The sequence below is a fragment of the Girardinichthys multiradiatus genome, chromosome 18 (genome assembly GCF_021462225.1).
Source record: "Girardinichthys multiradiatus isolate DD_20200921_A chromosome 18, DD_fGirMul_XY1, whole genome shotgun sequence".
In the NCBI taxonomy this organism is placed as follows: Eukaryota; Metazoa; Chordata; class Actinopteri; order Cyprinodontiformes; family Goodeidae; genus Girardinichthys; species Girardinichthys multiradiatus.
In genome coordinates this window covers 21,331,696-21,351,842 of record NC_061810.1, presented here as the reverse complement: position 1 = coordinate 21,351,842, position 20,147 = coordinate 21,331,696, and the positions used below count along the sequence as shown (strand labels likewise).

General features: G+C 42.9%; 1 protein-coding gene across 1 annotated transcript in view; it reads left to right on the top strand.

Moving 5' to 3' along the window:
* dner (delta/notch-like EGF repeat containing) overlaps positions 1-20,147 on the top strand; it is an 83,957-nt gene that overhangs the window by 39,786 nt on the left and 24,024 nt on the right. Inside the window, exons 4-7 of the mRNA XM_047392257.1 lie at positions 4,663-4,826; positions 8,334-8,482; positions 13,025-13,178; positions 16,028-16,141. Coding sequence (XP_047248213.1) covers positions 4,663-4,826; positions 8,334-8,482; positions 13,025-13,178; positions 16,028-16,141 — 581 coding nt within the window. The remainder of the gene's footprint in view (positions 1-4,662; positions 4,827-8,333; positions 8,483-13,024; positions 13,179-16,027; positions 16,142-20,147) is intronic.

Sequence of the window (20,147 nt, the reverse complement as noted above, 5' to 3'; positions counted from 1 at the left end):
TCTACTAAATCTGTTGCTATGGATCCATAAACGTTTCACAAGGACTGATCGCTTTAGCTTTTAAAAATTAGCTACATTAAAGTGCATACAAATAAAGTCTTTGGCTGGCACTATCTAATCTATAAATCTGTTAGCAACCCAAAGGTGGTTCTGACTAAGATGTACTTTGCTTACAGGATTAAAAAATAAAAGTGTGCATAATAATAAAAGGTTCAGAAGTACTAAAAATAGATCAAGTGGTGTATATTATTTTATTTGCTTACTTGCCATGCAGCAACGTTTGCAGGAAACATTTTTCTGCTTGAACATCATGTCACTAATAACCTTGCATTTGAATCCCTGTGACCCAACTGTGTCATGCCAGGGCAGGTGCGCTCAATTTATTAAAGAGTTTGATTGTCCAAATACAGTATTAAAGCTGCCCGGCAAACAGGGGGTCAATGAATTATGCAGGAGGAATGGTCAAGGTGATTGCCGGATGTCCTTGATGTTCTCATTATACATGAGAGGCACGGCACAGGGCTCTGACAAAAGGCTGCTAGTTGGAAGTTAATCAGCCTCTGCTGCTTTGTTTTCTTGCTTCACTGTATAATTACACAAAATACTTGAGTAGAGCCCAAGATGTTGGCTCTGAAGGAGTCTCCTACTAACCAATATTTAGCACTGCTCAGAGTTGCAGTGATCACTGAGCTGCATCCACTTAGAAAAGCAGATAGTTATGAAACAGATCTATCGGACACAGTGTCTTAAAAGGTTCAATAAAAAGAGAGTTCCCAGTAAAATGTTTGAAATCATTAAGCAAATATTTATATCAGACCAAGTTAATCAGAGTAAATACAAAATGGCAATTCCCTATGATTATTTTAATTACTACAGGAAAAAAAGCAATCCAAAGCAACCTGGCGCTATCTGAAAAAGTGATTGCCCCCTAACCCTGATAACTGGATGTTGCCACCTGTGGTGCTGTAAAGAGATTGTGTTTCTGGGCAATGAGCCTTTTGCATCACTGTGGACCAATTTAAACCCACTCTTATTTGCAGAATAGTTTCAATTTAGCCACATTGGAGGGTCTGAACTGCCAGTTTAAGGTCATGTCCTGTCATCTCAATCGGATTTAGGTATAGACGTGAAAACAACTTGAAAATAGTGATTTCTTTAGAGCCATTCAGAGATGAGTGTACTGGTGTGCTTTGGACCATTGTTCTTCTAAATAACCCAAGTGCGCCAAAGGTCATAAACTGATAGCTGGACATTCTCCTTCAGGACTTTTTGGTAAAGAGCAGAATTCATGGTTCCATCAGTTACAGCAAGTCTTCCAAGTCATGAAGCAGCAAGGCATCCCCAGACCATCACACTACCACCACCATGTTTGATTGTCAGTATAAGGTTTTGATTCTGAAATGCTGTCTAAGTTTTGTACCAGATGTAATGGGACAGTCACCTTCCAAAAAGCTCCACTTTTGTCTTGATAGTTCACTAAACATTTTCCCAAAAGTCCTGGGGTTCCTGTTTTTTTTTTTGGTAAGGTGTGATGGGCCTTTTTATTCTTTTTTGTCAGCATTGGTATTCACCTTGGAACCCTTTCATGGTCACCATTTTTGCCCATTCTATTATCTTGTTCATTAAATCATGAACAATGACCTTAACTGAGGCAAGAGAAGCCTTGCTTTAGATGTTTCTCTGGGTTCTTCTTTAACTTCCTAGATGAATTGTTGATGAGTTCCTGGAGCAGTTTTTGTTGGCAGCCACTTCTAGGAAGGTTCACCACTATTCCATATTTTCTCCACTTAAGGCTCTCACTGCAGTCCCAAAGCCTTGGTTTTGGAAAATGCCATTGTTTCTCATCTGTTCTTGAATTTATTCAGATCAAGACATGATGTGTTGCTTTTTTGAGATCTTTTTGCCTACTCCAAGCTGTCAGACATGTTTTATTTAAGTAATTCACAATTCTACAGGTTAATTAGACCTGGGTAAGGCTATGAAGTGTCACTTAAAAAATGCGGTAAATCACAGTTTATACCTGATTTAATGAGGTACAAGGTTTGGATCGCTCAGTTACCTTCACTTTATTGTTTTGCATTTATTCAGATCATCTTTGTCTGGGAGACTGATGGTTTAGATCAAAAACATTGAGACATCTTGTTTTGTTTCACTAACAAGTCATTAAAAATGGTTTAAACTGCTGGAAAATGTAAGTGGTTTTGAATCCTGAGATGTTTAAGACCAGCCTATGCAAATACCAGACTTTCTACAGTGATTTTATTCCTTTAAAAAATAAAGCCTTCCACCTTCCTACTGCAGAGCCATTCCTCAATAAATTATGACTCCTTTAAACCTTTAGTTGCTTGAGCTCCACATGGTGTCCTTACAGCTGAGCTCAGACTCCCAGTTAAAATAAAAAATATTTCCGCTTCAAGTGACCAAACCACAATATTATTATTTCAGTCACATTGCCTCAGTTTCAGGCAGCTCCATCTTCACAGCAGCACTTTTAGGCAACTATTGCATCAGTCCACATGTGGTCCTATAACTTGCCCTCTTTCTTTAATTTTGAAGTGAAGCATATGTTGTAACATATTCTTCACCATAGCTGTCAGGCTTGCATTTTAACTAAGAATAACGCAACTTTAGTATAACTAATTATCCTGCTCGTTTCATCAGTTTCTGAATACAGATTTAGAATTTCACAGATCTCCTATTTCTAATCCTCATTTTCTGCACAGCCCTTTCAGCTGCATCCTGTTGTAGGAAAATCACAGTTGAGGTAATAATAATTACAGCCCTTATCAGTTGTAAACACTCATTAGACTAAATGCACAACATGGAGGGCTAAGAGGATAATCACACATTGTTTTAGTTGTTTTGGATAATATGGGAAAGATTATTCAGTGTAGGAGGGAGGTAATAGAGTGCTCTCGACGCCATTTCACTGTGAGCAGCTTCACTTGAGCTGTTGAGCATCTTTCTTACAACTGCAGCTGACAGATTATGTTCAGGTCCCCTGTCTGTCTCTCATGAGGGCTTTCTGTGAGAAGATCCAGCTTAGTTCAGCGTTACTCTCATCTTTTCTCCCTCTTCAACAAGCGACTGGAGTAGTTTATTATTTGGTTTTATGTGCGGGTTCTTCCTCACGCTGAAGAGTCTGTTGGCAGAAAATAACCCCTGAAGTTTTCTATTTCTAAAAATCTGTCTTGTACTCAATATTAGGATTATTTTAGACGATTTAAGTTTTAAAGCATGTTTTACATACAACGTTTACACAGCCCTCCTAAAATGTCAGACATTTGTCATTTAATAATCACCATAAAGCATTTCAGAACTATGTCCATTTTTAATGGGATGTATATCCTGTATTATTCATCTACAAAACAAAAAGAAAAATTTACAGGTGAAAATTTTAAAAAGCTGAAACAACCTGGTTGTATAAAAGTGAACACGCTTAAACTAATACTCTGTTGAAACCATGTTTTGTTTCAGTTTAAGCATTCTTTAAGCAAATCAGTTACAGGAAATCAGATGACCTGTAAACAGTTCAGCTATGCTAGGAGCACCTTCTTGACATCTGTTCATTTCTTTATATTATATATTTGTACATAACCGATTTAAAAGCATGATAGGAATTGGTCTTGTGGGCTGCCAGCAACCTGACAGTAACACTGAAGGAGTTTCAGGACTTTGTGGTTAGCGCTGTTTTTGCTCTACATCTGACAACAATCCACTGTAATCTTCATATGTCTGGACAAAGGAATAGTTTTGTTGCAAAGAAAACCTCCAGGTCTTATTAAAATTTCACAAAACCTTCTGGGAGAATGTGTCCTGATTCCAAAAGGTAAGTTTATAACATAAAAAAACAACACTGGGCATCACCAAAAGAACACAATACTCATGAAATGGTAGAGGCAGCATAATGCTGTGGGGTTATTTTTCTTAAGTTAGAACTGGGGTGGATGAAATCATGAACGGTTCTAAATACCAGTCAATTTTCACCCAAATCCTTCCGGTGCCTTTTAGAAAGCTGAAGACGCAGATAGATTTATTTTTTCAGGATCACTGTGACCCCTTCCATGCATCAATAAATGAAAGGCTTTATGAGGGGATACCTAGTTTGTGAAAGGCCTTGCCAGAGTTGAGATCAAAATCTTTTGCGAGTCAGGTTGGTAAATAGATGCGGGATGCTGAAAGACTCATACCAAGGAAATCTAAGTGCTGAAATCAAAAGGTGGTGCAACAAAGTTTTAGTTTAACACTGTGCACTTATTCAGTCAGGATCTTTCAGTTTGTATTTGACAATTTTTCCACAGGGATGTCCATGCTTCTGACATCCACATTGCTGTAAACTTAGACTGGTTTTCTATCAGGTATCCTAAGAGGAGATCAGTGACAAACCCAAACTATATGGTAAAAAAGGCAAAATTCTATTTAAAAAAAAACAAAATTCATAATACTATTACTTAAGTAAGATTGATGAGGTTATGACATAAAAAAATAGTTAACTAATGTGATGAATGAGTGCAGCCATCGCAAGTCATGAGTTAAAAGCAATGAACGCAACCTTGCCTTTTGGGCCAAATAGTTGACAGAGTCAACAATCATTGAACTCTCCTGTATCCTGTTGTTCTTGTCCTTCATGCTTTCCTTCATTTGTCTGTCCTCTCCCACCAGGGTGCTGGTGAATGCCAGTGGAGCGCCAGTGTTGTGGCGCGTGAGTGAAGAGGGTTTTCTCCACTCCTCTATTCTGAACGGCACCACCATATGGTTTCTGCAGGCCCCGGATGGCCTGGTGGTACCAGACAGTTTGCTGCCCCTGGGACAGAACTACTTCCTCAGTGAGTCTCTTCAAAACAAAGACCCACCTGTGGAGTGCAGTGTGAAAGAGTGGCAGAAACCATCACATCTGTTGGTTGGTGTATCCAATCATTATCAGTAAGCAGACAGCAATTTAGAATTTACTTGTTAATGGAAGCTCTGTGAAATTTATGCAGTCTACTTAAAGAATATATCTACTTCAACAATAATTGCCACCCCTCATAAAGATATGTAAAAAGCCAATATTGCAATAGCAAAATCTCACATTGGAAAACAGAGAGAAATGCACCAATAATTTAAGTCCATATATTCGATGGAGAATCAACAATGTTAAGAAATCATTTCTAGCCAGGTAAATAGCGGCACACATCCTCGTCCTAGGACCTTTTAATAAGTTATCCATGACTTTCTGTTTGTTTTTGCTATAAACAAGAAGTGACACTGAGCCCTATTTCTTTTTGCCACTCTTAAAAATGGAAAAGACAATAGAGCAGGGCTTTTAATTGCGGTAGTGCATTGATCTTCCAAAGTTAGGACATTTTGAAGACATTTGCTGCTCACCTAAACTTAAACTGCAGTTAGAGTAACAATTGAAAAGTTTAAAACTACTGAAACAGTGACAAACAGGGCTGGACAAGTGTGGATCTTTCCACATCCCCATGGCAACTAGGAGATCCTATCTAAATGCAAACTTGGCAGGCATGTCTGTCCTCACAGACATGAACATGGAAGGTTTGATTTATTTTGCTGACAATTTAACTGTAACTGGGTACTTTGATCATATGAGACTAAGACTGAACTCTTCAGCATAAAACATTACAGATAGACAGAAACAGAGGATGAATATGTGGAAAAGCCCATGAAGCTCACTTGTTAAACATGGTGGAATATCTGTGAAAAGATCTGTGGTGGAATAGCTGTGCCTGTTTCGATTTAAAAGTCTCTGGAAGTTTGTTGGCGTCAGTGAGCCGAAACATATGGCCAAATCAGTTTAACCAGATGAAAAAAACTTTCTTCCATGGCCTTTACTGTGTTAATAAATTTAAATGAACTGTACTAACGGTGTTAATTCTCGACATGTCAGTGAAGAGAGAAACAAACCTTTGCATCAATGGGTCAGATTCTTACATTTGCATAATCTTTGTGTTTATATTTTAACTGTCATTAATGCTGTGAACTGTTTTGGGATGTGTAAGTTCTTGTGTAGCTGTTGCGGGTTGACGTCTTCGTCGTGCTCTAGGTACATGATGCCGTTTCTACATACTTCCTGTCTAAGAGCTGACCTTCATGTCTGCTACCTCTGTGGCAGCCGTCTCTCCTGCTTTGCAGAGGGAACGAAACTGTCGAGTTTAATCAGAAGGGTAAAAGGAATCATGGAGGGCTGGAGAGAGAAATTCTGATAAGGAAGGGGAGCAAGAAGGGGCGACAAGGCAGAAAGGGATTATTGAGAAGGACAGGGAGACGGACGACGCAGGAGAAGAGACGAAAGGTCAAATTATGAAACACATTTGGCTTGTGGGATTTTTGCTTTTTTCAGCTGCCAGGCTAATACTCACAACATAATCATCTGCACCCATTTTTGGTGGCTTTTTGGGGTCTGACAGGGCTTTGCACACAATGATGCATTAAAGTCTAAACCTTAGATAAAAATACTATTATTCTAGACCTGTGCCTCCGCAGTTTAAAGCCGCAATGACTCTGCAGGTCCAACTTTCATTGTCATTGGGGTTAATGATCATTATGTCAGGGGATGACAGAGGAACGTGCACAGAATTGTCAGTGTCCCCATTGGTCAGGCAAGCTGACGACACTGCTTCCATCAGAGGTGGACTTTCAGTTCATTGGTTCAGGTCGGATTCTATAAAGCAGCACCTGATATTTACAATGAAGCTATTTTTATCCAAACAGCAGTGAACCTGTCAGCTTTGATTGAACACACAATAAAAGAGATGTTTAAAGTTTACAGATCAAGAGCTAGAGAGAGAGAAAGAGGCATCACAGAAGAACATTTTAGAGATCTGTCTGTATCAGTTCATTTTTTGATGCATCTTTAGAGCAACAGTAGCACCTCTGTAACAGTGTGAATGCAATTACATCTTTGTCATGATATTTTATCTTTTAATGTGCTAAAAGGACAGCTGAATGGAATAAAATATGCTTCTATGGCTAGAAACCGAAAGTGTACTTTTAGATGGTTACAGTGCACTAAATAGAGGTCAGGGATACACATGGTGTTGGCAGCATCATGCTGTGGGGGTGCGTTTCATAAAACATTTGTCAGATTTGTTTTTCTTTCATTACACTGTGTGCCCACCACTCTTCATGGGCTTTAGTTAGTGAACCACAAACAAATAATCATCATCGTGTGTGTGCAATGGGGCCAATTAGAATCTGTCCAACTGGCCAAATATAAGTTTTATGGATAGACAGAGAATAAATGCATGACACCTGCCAAATTTTGCATCCAAACAGTGATTTGCAGTTCAGATATTGCATTACCTGATATTGGGATGATAAGCAACTCTAGATCAAAGCAACTGCATGTTCTAGAAAGACCTAGTCAAAGGCCAGAGCTAAAGCCATTTGAGAATCTGTGTCAATAATTGGATTTAGGTGAGGCTTAAACTGATTTTTGGGCTGCACAGTGGCGCAGTTGGTAGTTCTGTTGCCTTGCAGCAAAAGGTCCTGGGTTCATTTCCCGGCTGGGGGTCTTTCTGCATGGGGTTCGCATGTTCACTCCGGCTTCCAAAGACATGTCTGTTAGGTTAATTGATCTCTCTAAATTGCCCTTAGGTGTATGAATGAATTTTCGCATGGTTGTTTGTGTGTTGCCTTGCAATGGACTGGCGACCTGTCCAGGGTGTACCCCGCCTCTCGTCCGTAGAGTGCTGGAGATAGGCACCAGCTCCCCCTTGACCCATTATGGAATAAGTGGTAAAAAATGACTGACAACACAGATTTTTTATAAAGCCCACATTTCTGTATTAAAATGTTTTTATTGTTTGGATGTAATATTCTAATATTAAATGCCATGTTTCTATTAGCTGTAAGGTGAGAATAATCTTAGTCAACAGAAATAAAGACTTGAAAACATCTATATTCAATCTATATAATGTTGAATATATAGTAATATAATTATTGAGTATGACTGTATTCACAGATCCAGTCTGACTGAGCTTGAGGTATTTCCCATGTTGTCCAACGCTTGTAGAGATACTGGCAAATGACTTTCAGCTTTTATGTAGAGGTATCAGAGTAAAGGGGCCTGAATGTAAATGCAAGCCACACTTTTTAGATTTTTATTTGTATAGAAGGAAAAAAGCACCTGCAAAATACATTATTGTTTATGGCTGTAACATGACTTGATGTGAAGAGAGAAATGGGAATGAAAGCTTTTTTGTAAGCACTTTATATTGTTAAACATTGTGTAGTGTTGAAGTAAATTGAGAGGTTTACAACACACACATCAAAGTGAAGCAAATATTTAAATTCTTTAAGCATAAAGCCTTTGTTGCCCTGTGTTGTAGGTGTGATCCGTGTTGGCGCTCCCACAGCTCCAGAAGTCACCCTGCGTCTCAACTTAACGGTGAAGGCCAGCAGCTGCGTGGAGCCTGGCAGCAGCTTCAGTGACCCTCAGTGTTCTGGGAAAGGAAAATGCATCACGCAGCCCTCTGAGGTGTGAATTCCCAGAAATCGCAATGGTTGTCAGTGAGATCAAAGTGCTCATCCCCTGGACCAATAATTTTATTACGTCTTACAAAAAGAATCACTCTGTTCTCTCAGCAGTCTGCTCTTCTTGCTCTTGTTGGATTCCTTAAAGGACATCATGTTCTCATTATTCATAGTATTTTATCAAAATATATGAGAAACGGTTCAAGTGTTAATGCCACAAGCCATTGTAGAAAAACATTGTTTCTTTGGAAGGGACGCTTTGGTGTATCCAATGGTCTGACTATGAAGTAAATACTAAAACAGGTTTACTAAGCATTTACGGAATTTGCCAAGTGTTTATCATGGATCCCACTTTATAAACAGGCTCTATGAGCGTGCCCATATTTTTATTTTGCATGGTAAAATGCAAACAAGGAGGAAGAAATTCTGCAAAGTCACCAACTCTGCTTGAATAAAAAGTCGTGTGGGCCCCAAAATCATATGAATATGTAGTAATAAAACAGCGTATCTGAACAAAATAGTCAATATTTCAATTTAGTGCTGTCCAACATTTTTAAAAGTTTGACTTCATGGCACACTATCATATCCACAGCTGCAAAACGAGCAAACGTAGTGCAAAGGTTTTTTTACTTGAGCTGAATTGACAAACAAAATGTACTCGTACTCGTCGTCTTCCGCTTTATCCGGGACCGGGTCACGGGGGCAGCAGACTCAGCAGAGACGCCCAGACGTCCCTCTCCCCAGACACCTCCTCCAGCTACTACGGGGGGAGCTCAAGGCGTTCCCAGGCCAGCCGAGAGACATAGTCCCTCCAGCGTGTCCTGGGCCATCCCCTGGGCCTCCTTCCGGTGGGACGTGCCTGGAACACCTGCCGAGAAAGGCGTCCAGGAGGCATCCGGTATAGATGCCCGAGCCACCTCAACTGGCTCCTCTCGATGTGGAGGAGCAGCGGCTCTACTCCGAGCCCCTCCTGGATGGCCGAGCTCCTCACCCTATCTCTAAGGGAGTGCCCGGCCACCCTACGGAGGAAGCTCATTTCCGCCGCTTGTATCCGGGATCTCGTTCTTTCGGTCATGACCCAAAGTTCATGGCCATAGGTGAGGGTAGGAACGTAGACCGACCGGTAAATCGAGAGCTTCACTTTTTGGCTCAGCTCTCTCTTCACCACAACGGACCGGCACAGCACCCCCATTACTGTGGCAGCCGCACCGATCCGTCTGTCGATCTCCCGCTCCATTCTTCCCTCACTCGTGAACAAGACCCCGAGATACTTAAACTCCTCCACTTGAGGCAGGAACTCCCCTCCAACCTGAAGAGGACAAGCCACCCTTTTCCGGTCGAGAACCATGGCCTCGGACTTGGAGGAGCTGGTCTTCATCCCAGCCGCTTCACACTCGGCTGCGAACCGCCCCAGTGCATGCTGTAGGTCTTGGCAAGCAGGACCACGTCATCTGTCAATAGAAGAGACAAAATCCTCTGGTTCCCAAACCAGACCCCCTCCAGCCCTTGGCTGCACCTAGAAATCCTGTCCATAAAAGTTATGAACAGGACCGGTGACGAAGGGCAGCCCTGCCGGAGTCCAACATGCACCGGGAACAGGTCCGACTTATTGCCGGCAATGCGAACCAAACTCCTGCTCCACTTGTACAGAGATCGGATGGCCCCTAGTAAAGGGCCCCCGATTCCATACTCCTTGAGCAACCCCCACAGGGCATCACGAGGGACACAGTCGAATGCTTTCTCCAGGTCCACAAAACACATGTGGACCGGTTGGGCAACCTCCCATGAACCCTCGAGTACCCTGTAGAGGGTATAGAGCTGGTCCAGTGTTCCACGGCCGGGACAAAAACCACACTGCTCCTCCTGAAGCCGGGGTTCGACTATCGGCCGGATTCTCCTCTCCAATACCCTGGCGTAGTCCTTACCAGGTAGGGCGAGGAGTGTGATCCCCCTGTAGTTGGAACACACCCTCCGGTCACTCTTCTTATGTAGGGGGACCACCACCCCAGTCTGCCCATCCAAAGGCACTGTCCCCGTCCGCCACGCAATGTTGAAGAGGCGTGTCAACCTTGACAGCCCCACAACATCCAAAGACTTGAGGTACTCAGGGCGGATCTCATCCAACCCCAAAGCCCTGCCACCGCGGAGCTTTTTAACCACCTCGGTGACTTCAGCCTGGGTGATGAAAGAGTCCAACCCCGAGTCCCCAGCCTCTGTTTCCACCAGGGAATGCGTGATGGCAGGATTGAGGAGATCCTCGAAGTATTCCTTCCACCGGCCGATAATGTCCCCAGTCGAGGTCAGCAGCTCCCCACCCCCACTGTAAACAGTGTTGGCGAAGCACTGTTTCCCCCTCCTGAGGCGCGGGACAGTTTGCCAGAATCGCTTCGGGGCCAACCGGTAGTCCTTCTCCATGGCCTCACCGAACTCCTCCCAGGTCCGAGTTTTTGCCTCTGCCACAGCCCGGGCCACCACCCGTCAGCCGCCTCAGGAGTCCCACAAGCCAACCACAGCCGATAGGACTCCTTCTTCAGCTTGAAAGCGTCCCTTACTGCCGGTGTCCACCACTGGGTTCGGGGATTGCCGCCGCGACAGGCACCGCAGACCTTACGGCTGCATCTACGGGCAGCAGCATCGACAATACATGCGGAGAACATGGTCCACTCAGACTCTATGTCTCCAACATCCCTCGGAATCTCATCAAAGCTCTCCTGGAGGTGAGAGTTGAATACATCCCTGGCTCGGGGTCCGCCAGACGTTCCCAGCAGACCCTCACTATGCGCTTGGGCCTGCCAAGTCTGTCTGGCTTTCTCCTCCCCCGGCAGATCCAACTCACCACCAGGTGGTGATCAGTGGACAGCTCAGCCCCTCTCTTCACCCGAGTGTCCAAAACATGCGGCCGAAGGTCTGATGATACGACAACAAAGTCGATCATTGACCTCATGCCTAGGGTGTCCTGGTGCCCAGTGCACTGATGGACACCCTTATGTTTGAACATGGTGTTCGTTATGGACAATCCGTGACTAGCACAGAAGTCCAATAACAAAACACCACTCGGATTCAGATCGGGGAGGCCATTCCTCCCGATCACAAAATGTTTGATTTTATTTATTTTGCTCAGTCCTGTTGCATTTTCAACGTCTGGACCATCTCAGATGTGCATTTTGCTGACTCAACCAATTCCAGGAGTGCAGCTGGAAACATTTTTGGAAAACATTTATACTCAGTGTTCAAAGGAGTGAAAGGACTTTTACAGTCTCTGCAAAAGTATTCATTCTCCCCATAAACTTCACATTTTGTCACACTCCTGTGCCAATCCAGTGCAACCAGTTTCAGAAGTCACCTAACATGTAAATAGAGTCCAGAGTCCAGTCTGTGTAATGTAATCTGAGAATAAATCCAGCAGTTCTGTGAAGGCCTCAAACGTTTGTTAGAGAACATTAGTGAACAAACAGCATCTTGAAGAGCAAGGAACACAGCAGACAGGTCGGAGATAAGGTTGTGGAGAAGTTTAAAGCAGGATTAGGCTATGAAACAAAATGCTTAAGTTTTGAATCCGTTAGCTCTACCACAGTGATGTTATGATGGAAGACTGACAAAAGGACACCCATTGTAGAAAAGCACTGCACAGACACGTTCATGTGTTAAAAAAAAACCTAGGCTCAGGGGTCTCCAACTCCAGTCCTTGAGAGCCACAGTCTTTCAAATGTTAGACCCATCCCTGCTTCAACACACTTGACTAAAATGAATGGCTTCCTACCAGGTTTCTGCTGAGGAGGTAATTCAGTCATTTGATTCAGATGTCTGATCAGGGACACTGGTTCTCGAGGGCTGGAGTTGGAGACCCCTGGACAAGTCAAAGTCCAGATTTAAATCCAATTGAGAGACTATGAAAAATTTTGAAAGTTTCTGCTCAAAGATGCTCTCTATCTGATCTGACTGAGATTGAGCTATTTTGAAAAGAATAACAGGCATAAATTTCAGTCTCTGAATGTGCAGAGCTGGTGGAGACATACTCGAAAATACCTCAAGCTATGGTTGCAGGGAATACTAGTTCCACAAAGTGTTGACTTAGGCCTGCTAAAAACATATCCATGCCAACACTTTCAGATTATTTCTAAAAAGAAATAAAAAAAATACATGCCCTTTTGGTTTCACTTAAAAGTTATGAGCTACTTTGTGTTGGTCAGCCACATAAAATACCAATAAAATGAAGGGAAGGTTGTGGTTGTAATAAGACAAACTTTGTGTGGAAAGTGTGAAAATTAAAATGTGGTTGGGTGAAAGTATAGTGACAAGTTTATCTCCTTAAAAGAAGCAAAAATGCTCTTTAAGCTTACATTGCTCTCTTTTTATATCTGGTTTTTCACTGTAACACCAATCTCAGTTGAGAACGTCAGACGGTGTCCCTGCTGATTGAAGTGTTTTGTCACTGAATCATTTTGCAGTTTTCAAACTCATGGATTCAGTTTGCCATGTTCTTCTCTTCTTCTCTGTAAGTGTGGCACTTTAATTTTTAAAATTTCCGTGTGATTGCTACCCGCAGAGCACTTTCTTCTGTGAGTGTGAAGACGGCTACACAGGAATTTTTTGTGAGGAGCTTGACGCCTGCCACCACCGGCCTTGTCGGAACAATGGCACTTGCTCTGACGTCAGACAAGGTGGCGAGGGACAAAACTTCACGTGTACCTGCCAGCCAGGTATGTTTGGATACACTGATGCATTTCATTTGTGTTTGGTACGTTTATTTTCAAGTGTTTTTTCCAAATGTGACTCTGTGGTTTGTGCTGATGCTAACCTCTTCCTTGGGTTTCACAAAATGTCTGATGAGATCAGAGAGGATGGTGAACTTTTCGTCCTGACAGTTATTTACTGTCGGTGGGTTTTATGTGGCAGACTTCAAAACAATGCTTTCTGAAAGGGTTGTAAATGTCAGAGGTGACCGCTGATTGTGGGTTGATGGAAGATCTCCTGAATGCCTTAAATAATCAGTCAGTCAGTCAGTCAGTCAGTCAGTCATTTTCTACCGCTTATTCCATAGTGGGTCACGGGGGAGCTGGTGTCTATCTCCAGCAGTCTATGGGCGAGAGGCGGGGTACACCCTGGACAGGTCGCCAGTCCATCGCAGGGCAACACAAACAACCAAGCACACTCATTCATACACCTAAGGGCAATTTAGAGAGACCAATTAACCTAACAGGCATGTCTTTGGACTGTGGGAGGAAGCCAGAGCACCCGGTGAAATCCTTAAATAATCATGTTTAGTTAAAAAAGAAAAAAAAAATCATGTTATAGCAGTCACATATTGTCCATCTTGTACAGAAATGTAAATATGGTAATCCAAAAGATGCAAAAGATGCGGCTATTTCAATGTTCCGGGAGGATTTAGAATGTGTTGAGAAGAATCTGTTGATTTTTTTTCCCCAAAAGCACAAAAATATATTTGTTTTTAAATTGTGGCTCATGAGAAGCATTCCTCAGACAAAGCTTTATGATATTCTTCAACACAACACGAGGTAGAACACATTTCTCTTTATGTGTTACATAAAACAATAAGCACAGGGCTGAGTTACATTGTGGAAATAAAAACAAATTACACATTATTTCCATTATAAACAAGCCGTTTATATAAACCTTATTACATAAAAGTTGAAACCATGACAAAGTGTTTTTCTACAAGCTGTAATAATAAATGATTTAATATTTAGGAAGGTTAAATTGCTAAATTACTAGTTTTTGTATTCCAGTATAAATTGTAAATTAGTTTTCTAATTCTAACTTTAACACATTTAAAACTTCTTGTTACATTTAATGTTTCTTTTATTTTACATTTTTAATTAAAACGTAAATTTTCCAGCAGCCAGACCAAGATAAAGAAAAATAAACAATTAAGTACTGTTCAAGTTAAGGTGCATAACAATGATAAGGTTGGGAGTGTGGATGAACAAGCCTGTGAAGAAACAGTTGCATGAACTGAAGTCAAAGCAGATTTAATCATGTCTTTATAATGAGGCTCAATGCTGCAATGAGACAAAAAAGGACCCAATCTTTCCCTGTCTAAGGAGCCAAGGTCATGCAGCCGCAGTCTTTCCATGTGAGTAAACCGGCAGCATCACAGGGAGCCAGAGTAGAAAACTAGGTTGGGTAGAAGCGAAACTTCTATGTTTTTATTTGTGTTTTCATCTGCAATTCTGTAATTCAAACCTTTTTAATTGTCATTTATATGATTTACTGGAATGAGGGCAGATTAATTTGAAACTCTGTGGTTACTACAGCATTGTTATCAGCCATTTTTAGGATGAAACTGGGAATATTGTGTTTGTAATTTGCCTCCAGACAGAAACAGATATTCTGAGGATTTTACATATTTGTTACTGAATGCAAAAATGAGCAGCAGACATTTGTGGAAAAATAGAAAATGTCTCCTTTTATTGTCTTTTAAGCCACTTGTGATTCATTGTACTTAGTTTTACACATATAACAGTTATCTACCCCACATCTAAAGAAAAAAATACTTCCACACTAAGGGCTCAAGATGTACTGATCAGCATTTTGTGACTGAAGTCACATCAGTTGTTTTTGTAAAGCTTTGACCTGCCAAGACTGGTTTAAGAGGATTAATATTTCTTTTTAAGACCTAACCTGTCTTTAGCTAATAGTTTTTGTGATTAGCCTTATTAGCATTGCTAACTGAACAGAACTATTTATGTGTATTCACAGAGCAAGAAACTTTGACTCTGCCAGCATTTCCAAAACAGCAGTTTCCCTAACAGACAGACCTGGAAAGCTCAAAAGATTGAACAGAGCCACATTTTTTTAACATGTTCAGCCTTCTTGTAACCTGCTGAAGTCGGCTCTGGGCCCGCCTTGAATAATTCAAGGAAACATCCCCCAAATGCTTGAAAGGGGATTTCCAATATGGCTCCTTTTTGATGCCACTTAAATCTGGTATGAAATGACCAGAATTACAAAGTAAAAAATGGCAAAAGAGCATAATGATTAACAGCCTGTGAAGTTTAGTAAAGTGGGGGCTGGTCACATTAGTCACAAACAGCTTTCTCTTTTTACAACTTTTGAGCTTCCTCTGATTTCATTTTAGACACCTCAGTGATTCTGAAAATGGCTTTTTAGTCTTCTTCCCACAGTAATAATTTTTACACTAAGAGGTGTTAACGAAACCAGTTATTGCTTAGTTATGTTCTCTTCTTTGATCAAGAAAAAAACATTGATTTTCGAGTTTCTAACCAGCCTGTCAACGATCAGGTCAAGCAAAAAATCTGCCAATTCTGTTTACCATCAAATTTTTTGGCGTATCTCTACTTTAGGAAAAGCATGATGAACTCAGGTTAGCTTCCTAAACAAGCACACCATAAATTGGATTTTCTTTCGTGCCAAATGGTCAAGTCACTCCAGACAAACATTGGACGATATCGGTTACCTTCTGAACAACCTGTGCATCCCTACCAATAAAGAAAATAGGCGCATGTCAGTTCTCTTCTTTTTGTTTGAAAACACTAACTGCTCTGATGAGTCATCATTTGTTAACCAGGTTATGAAGGCAAGCGATGCCAGATGCTGGTAGACCACTGCCTCTCCCAGCCTTGTGAGAATGGAGCCACCTGCTTCAGCAGCTTGGCCGGACCCAGGTGCTACTGTCCCGAAGGTAACGAGCCAATTATTCAGCAACTGATGTTTGGTCTGGTGTGCAAGGATGTAAACCTTTTAAAAGCTTATGTTTGTGTGGTGTCTTTGCGTAGAAGAGGAAGCAAAGACGTATAGATTACCTTGTGCATCCTAGAATAGCATCTGTATTTTTTGCCGTATTGAGTGTTTGCTGAATGTTTGAGAGTATCTATGCTACTCTGATGCCTAATTTAAACCTTCCTCCTCCTTCCTAATTAGTCTTCATAGGCTAAGTGACCTGCAGCAGCCACTCTGGGGAAATCTGTGACCGCAAAACGTTTATTTTTCCAACTATAGAGCACATGGGTTTGCTGTTAGTTTAAGCCATTAAAAGCATGTGACTGTACGCAAAATGTAGCAGATAACAATACTAGTGGGCACAGAAATAAGCAACAGCAGGAGTGGAAAACTACCAGTCACTTGAAACACACAACAGTCAGTTCAGTATTGTGCCGGCTTAACTGGAACACCTGGACATATTATTAGACTAAAGCGGCCACAAACCTATGTCTCCGATGAGCAAAGGAAGTTATGATCCACTGTTTGGGAATTTATTTAAATGGGATGAGAGAAAATAGCTGTAAACACAACTAGTCTCCGCAAGTTATGGATTATATGAAGCGCGAGCTTTAGAACTTTACCTGGAAAATTTGTTAATTTTGTTTTTGTAGAAAATTTGACCTTGCTAGATGGGAGACTAGTAAGAAAAGTAGAACAATCCAGGAGAATTATATAGTTTTGTCCTCTACAGGTGAATAAAGATATGCACATTCAAGCCAGAAAATGATTGTTGAAATGTTTTCCACTTGTGCCAAGCTGAGTGCTCGCCTCCCATGCCTGTGAATCACCTCCAAATGATGCTTCAGTGTTCTGCACACACACACAAATGAACAATAAAGTCATGACAACTCCATAATAGCTGTCATCGGAGATGCATCAGCTCTGTGAACACTTTGCCAGCAATGCCAGCAGGAGACAGATTTTTATCTCCTGCGGTTTAGTTGCCCCGCAGCCATTGAATTTTTAGTCTTTTTTAAATTTTCTGGAAGTGTTTTCTTTTTTACCATAAACAAGATGTTTTTATAACTCCTGTAAAAACTGAGAAGACACCAAACAAAATTACTACTACTGTCATTGCCAGTTAAAGGTTTTGCTCACTTCTTCAGAAAGCATATTTATTTTTCACAACCTCTGATGAAAAAGTATGATTGAGCTCTCATTTTATAATGTGTTGCCCCATTTTTTTTCCACAAAGGTTGAATAATGTTGCTACTAATGCAGTCCAGTACTTTGCAAAAGTATTCACACCCCTTGAACTAAAAACAGAAGGGTACAATCACAGACTTCAATGTAACACAAAGTACATCCTAATTTAGAAGTGGAAGGAAAATGATCAAATGTTTTTACAATTACAACAATTTTCAACTCCTACCAAAGATTCTGAATTGAATTAGGGTCTGGACTTTGACTTGGCCGTTCTAACAAATGATTATGCTTTGATCTGAATTATTCCATTGTAGTTCTGGATGGATGTTTGGTGACACCCTGCTGGCAGGTAAACCTTGACCTAAGCCTCTATTTCAGTCTCCAACAGATCTTCTTCCAGAATTGCTCTGTTAGAGGCTGAGAAAAAAAAACTCCCCACATCATGATGCTGCCGCCATGTTTGTAGCACCCTACAAATGTGCAGTGTTAGCCACAGATATTGGTCTCATTTGACTGGAGCACTGTCTTCCACATGTTTGCTGTGTCCCTGCATGGCTTGTGTCTGTCATAGTTTTGACTGCCGACTTGACCCACATGCAGAGAACACTTGAAAACAAGGAACAAATTAATACATTTATTTGAATTTATTGGAGCGAGGGCCGGAAAACAAAGTAACAGGGCAGGTCTGCTGAGAAGGAACGAGGGTAAGTAAATAAACACTCAAACAGAATATACTAGTTGCAGATAAGATTACTGATTAGAAGCCGGGATCCGGCAGGGAGAGGGCGTGTCAGGGCTGAGAACTGATCTGGAAACAGTGCCCGCGGAAGCTTAGAGGAGCCTGGAGATGGTACTTTGTGGTGGGGTGGATAGGGTTCGCAACTTCAGCAGAGCGCTGATCGGTTTGGACTGCCAGCCAAGTAAGATGTCCAGAGAGGTTCAGGGTCTGTGGGATTCCAGGATCTTTCTTCAACAAAGCCAGTGAGTACGTCAGGCAGCACCTACATGGAAGGGACAAGGAATTAACAATAAGCTTGACTTGAGAACACTTAACTTTCAAAAGTGTGAGAATCAAGGAGAGGCCGGTAGTAATACCACTGGGGCAAAACAGTCAGCCGCTGAAGTGCTGGTAGTCACCCTTTTATCACACAGTGGCTGATGACCAGATAAGCTGCACCTGTCAGCCTTCAAACCTCCAGGGCTTCCACGGCACCTAGTGGGGCAACTGGTTAACTGCATGCTCTGGAAATACAGATCATAACACCACCTCCCCGTCAACGGCCGCCACCCGGCGGCTCGGGAGGGGCACGCTGGGAGGACAGGAAGTCCCGGATCAGGGCAGGGTCCAGCACGAAGGAGCTGGGCACCCAGGAATGGTCCTCCGGACCGTACCCCTCCCAGTCGACGAGGTACTGCCACCCATGGCCTCGTCGACGAGAGGCCAGGATCCAGCGGACTGAATAAGCGGGGTGGCCCTGGAAGTCCCGGGTGGGTGGAGGGGGCTCGGCTGGAGGGCAGAGCGTACTGGCATGGACAGGCTTAAGTTGTGAGACATGAAAGACTGGATGGATACGTAAACTGGACGGCAGATGGACACGGACAGTGGTGGGACTGACTATAGAGTGGATGACATACGGACCAATAAACCTGGAAGACAGTTTTCTTGACATGAATTTGAGTGGGATGTCGCGTGCGGAGAGCCAAACCTTCTGACCCAGGTGGTAGGTAGGAGCCTGCACACGTTGTCGGTTGGCGTAGTGCTTATTGAGGACGGCGGACCTCTGGAGTGCCCTGGCGGTGGAGGATCACATGCGCCTGCATCTGCGGATGTGGTGCTGGACTGAGGCCATGCTCGTCTCCCTGTTGTCGGCAGGAAACAGGCTGGTACCCCAAGGAGGCCTCAAAGGGAGTATGGCCCATAGCAGCTGACATGTGGGAGTTGTGGGAGTACTCCACCCACGGCAGGAAGGTACTCCACTCGGAGGGGTCCGATGACGTCACGCACCTCAGGGCCGCCTCCAGTTCCTGGTTTAACCGTTCCACTTGACCATTAGACTGGGGATGGTATCTGGAGGTCAGCGACACCTTCGCCCCCAGGGCGGCGCAGAACTCTTTCCAAACGAGGGCAGTGAACTGGGGACCAAGGTCAGATGAGATCTCCTGGGGAATTCCATGCAGACGAAACACATGTTTCACTAGCAGCTTAGCTGTTTGTAGGGCGGAGGGCAGCTTTCGTAGCAGAATGAGGTGACAGGCCTTCGAGAGGCGATCTATAATGGTGAAGATGGTAGTCATGCCACGGGAACATGGCAGGCCTGTCACGAAGGCAATGGCGATGTGGGACCAGGGCCGTGGAGGGATACTGAGGGGATGTAAGAGGCCAGCTGGAGGCCAGTTGGAGGTCTTATTTCTGGTGCAGGGCACACAAGCACTGATGTAGTCCTTCATGTTTCGATGCAGGGTGGGCCACCAGTACCTCCTAGTGATCGAGGCTATAGTTCGGCTGGCCCCAGGATGGGTGGCGAATTTGGCAGAGTGGAACCAACCAATAAGATGGGGTCGCACAGCAGCAGGAACGTAGAGGCGGCCTGCTGGTATGTTACCTGGCCCCGGGTCATCAGAAACGGTTCGCCGCACACTCTCCTCCATCTCCCAGGTTAAAGCACCGACCGTGCAGGAGGGAGGTAGGATAGGCACTACCTCACTTTCCGGGTCATCATGGACAAACTGGCGTGAGAGTGCGTCAGGTTTAGTATTCTTAGATCCAAGTCTGAAAGAAA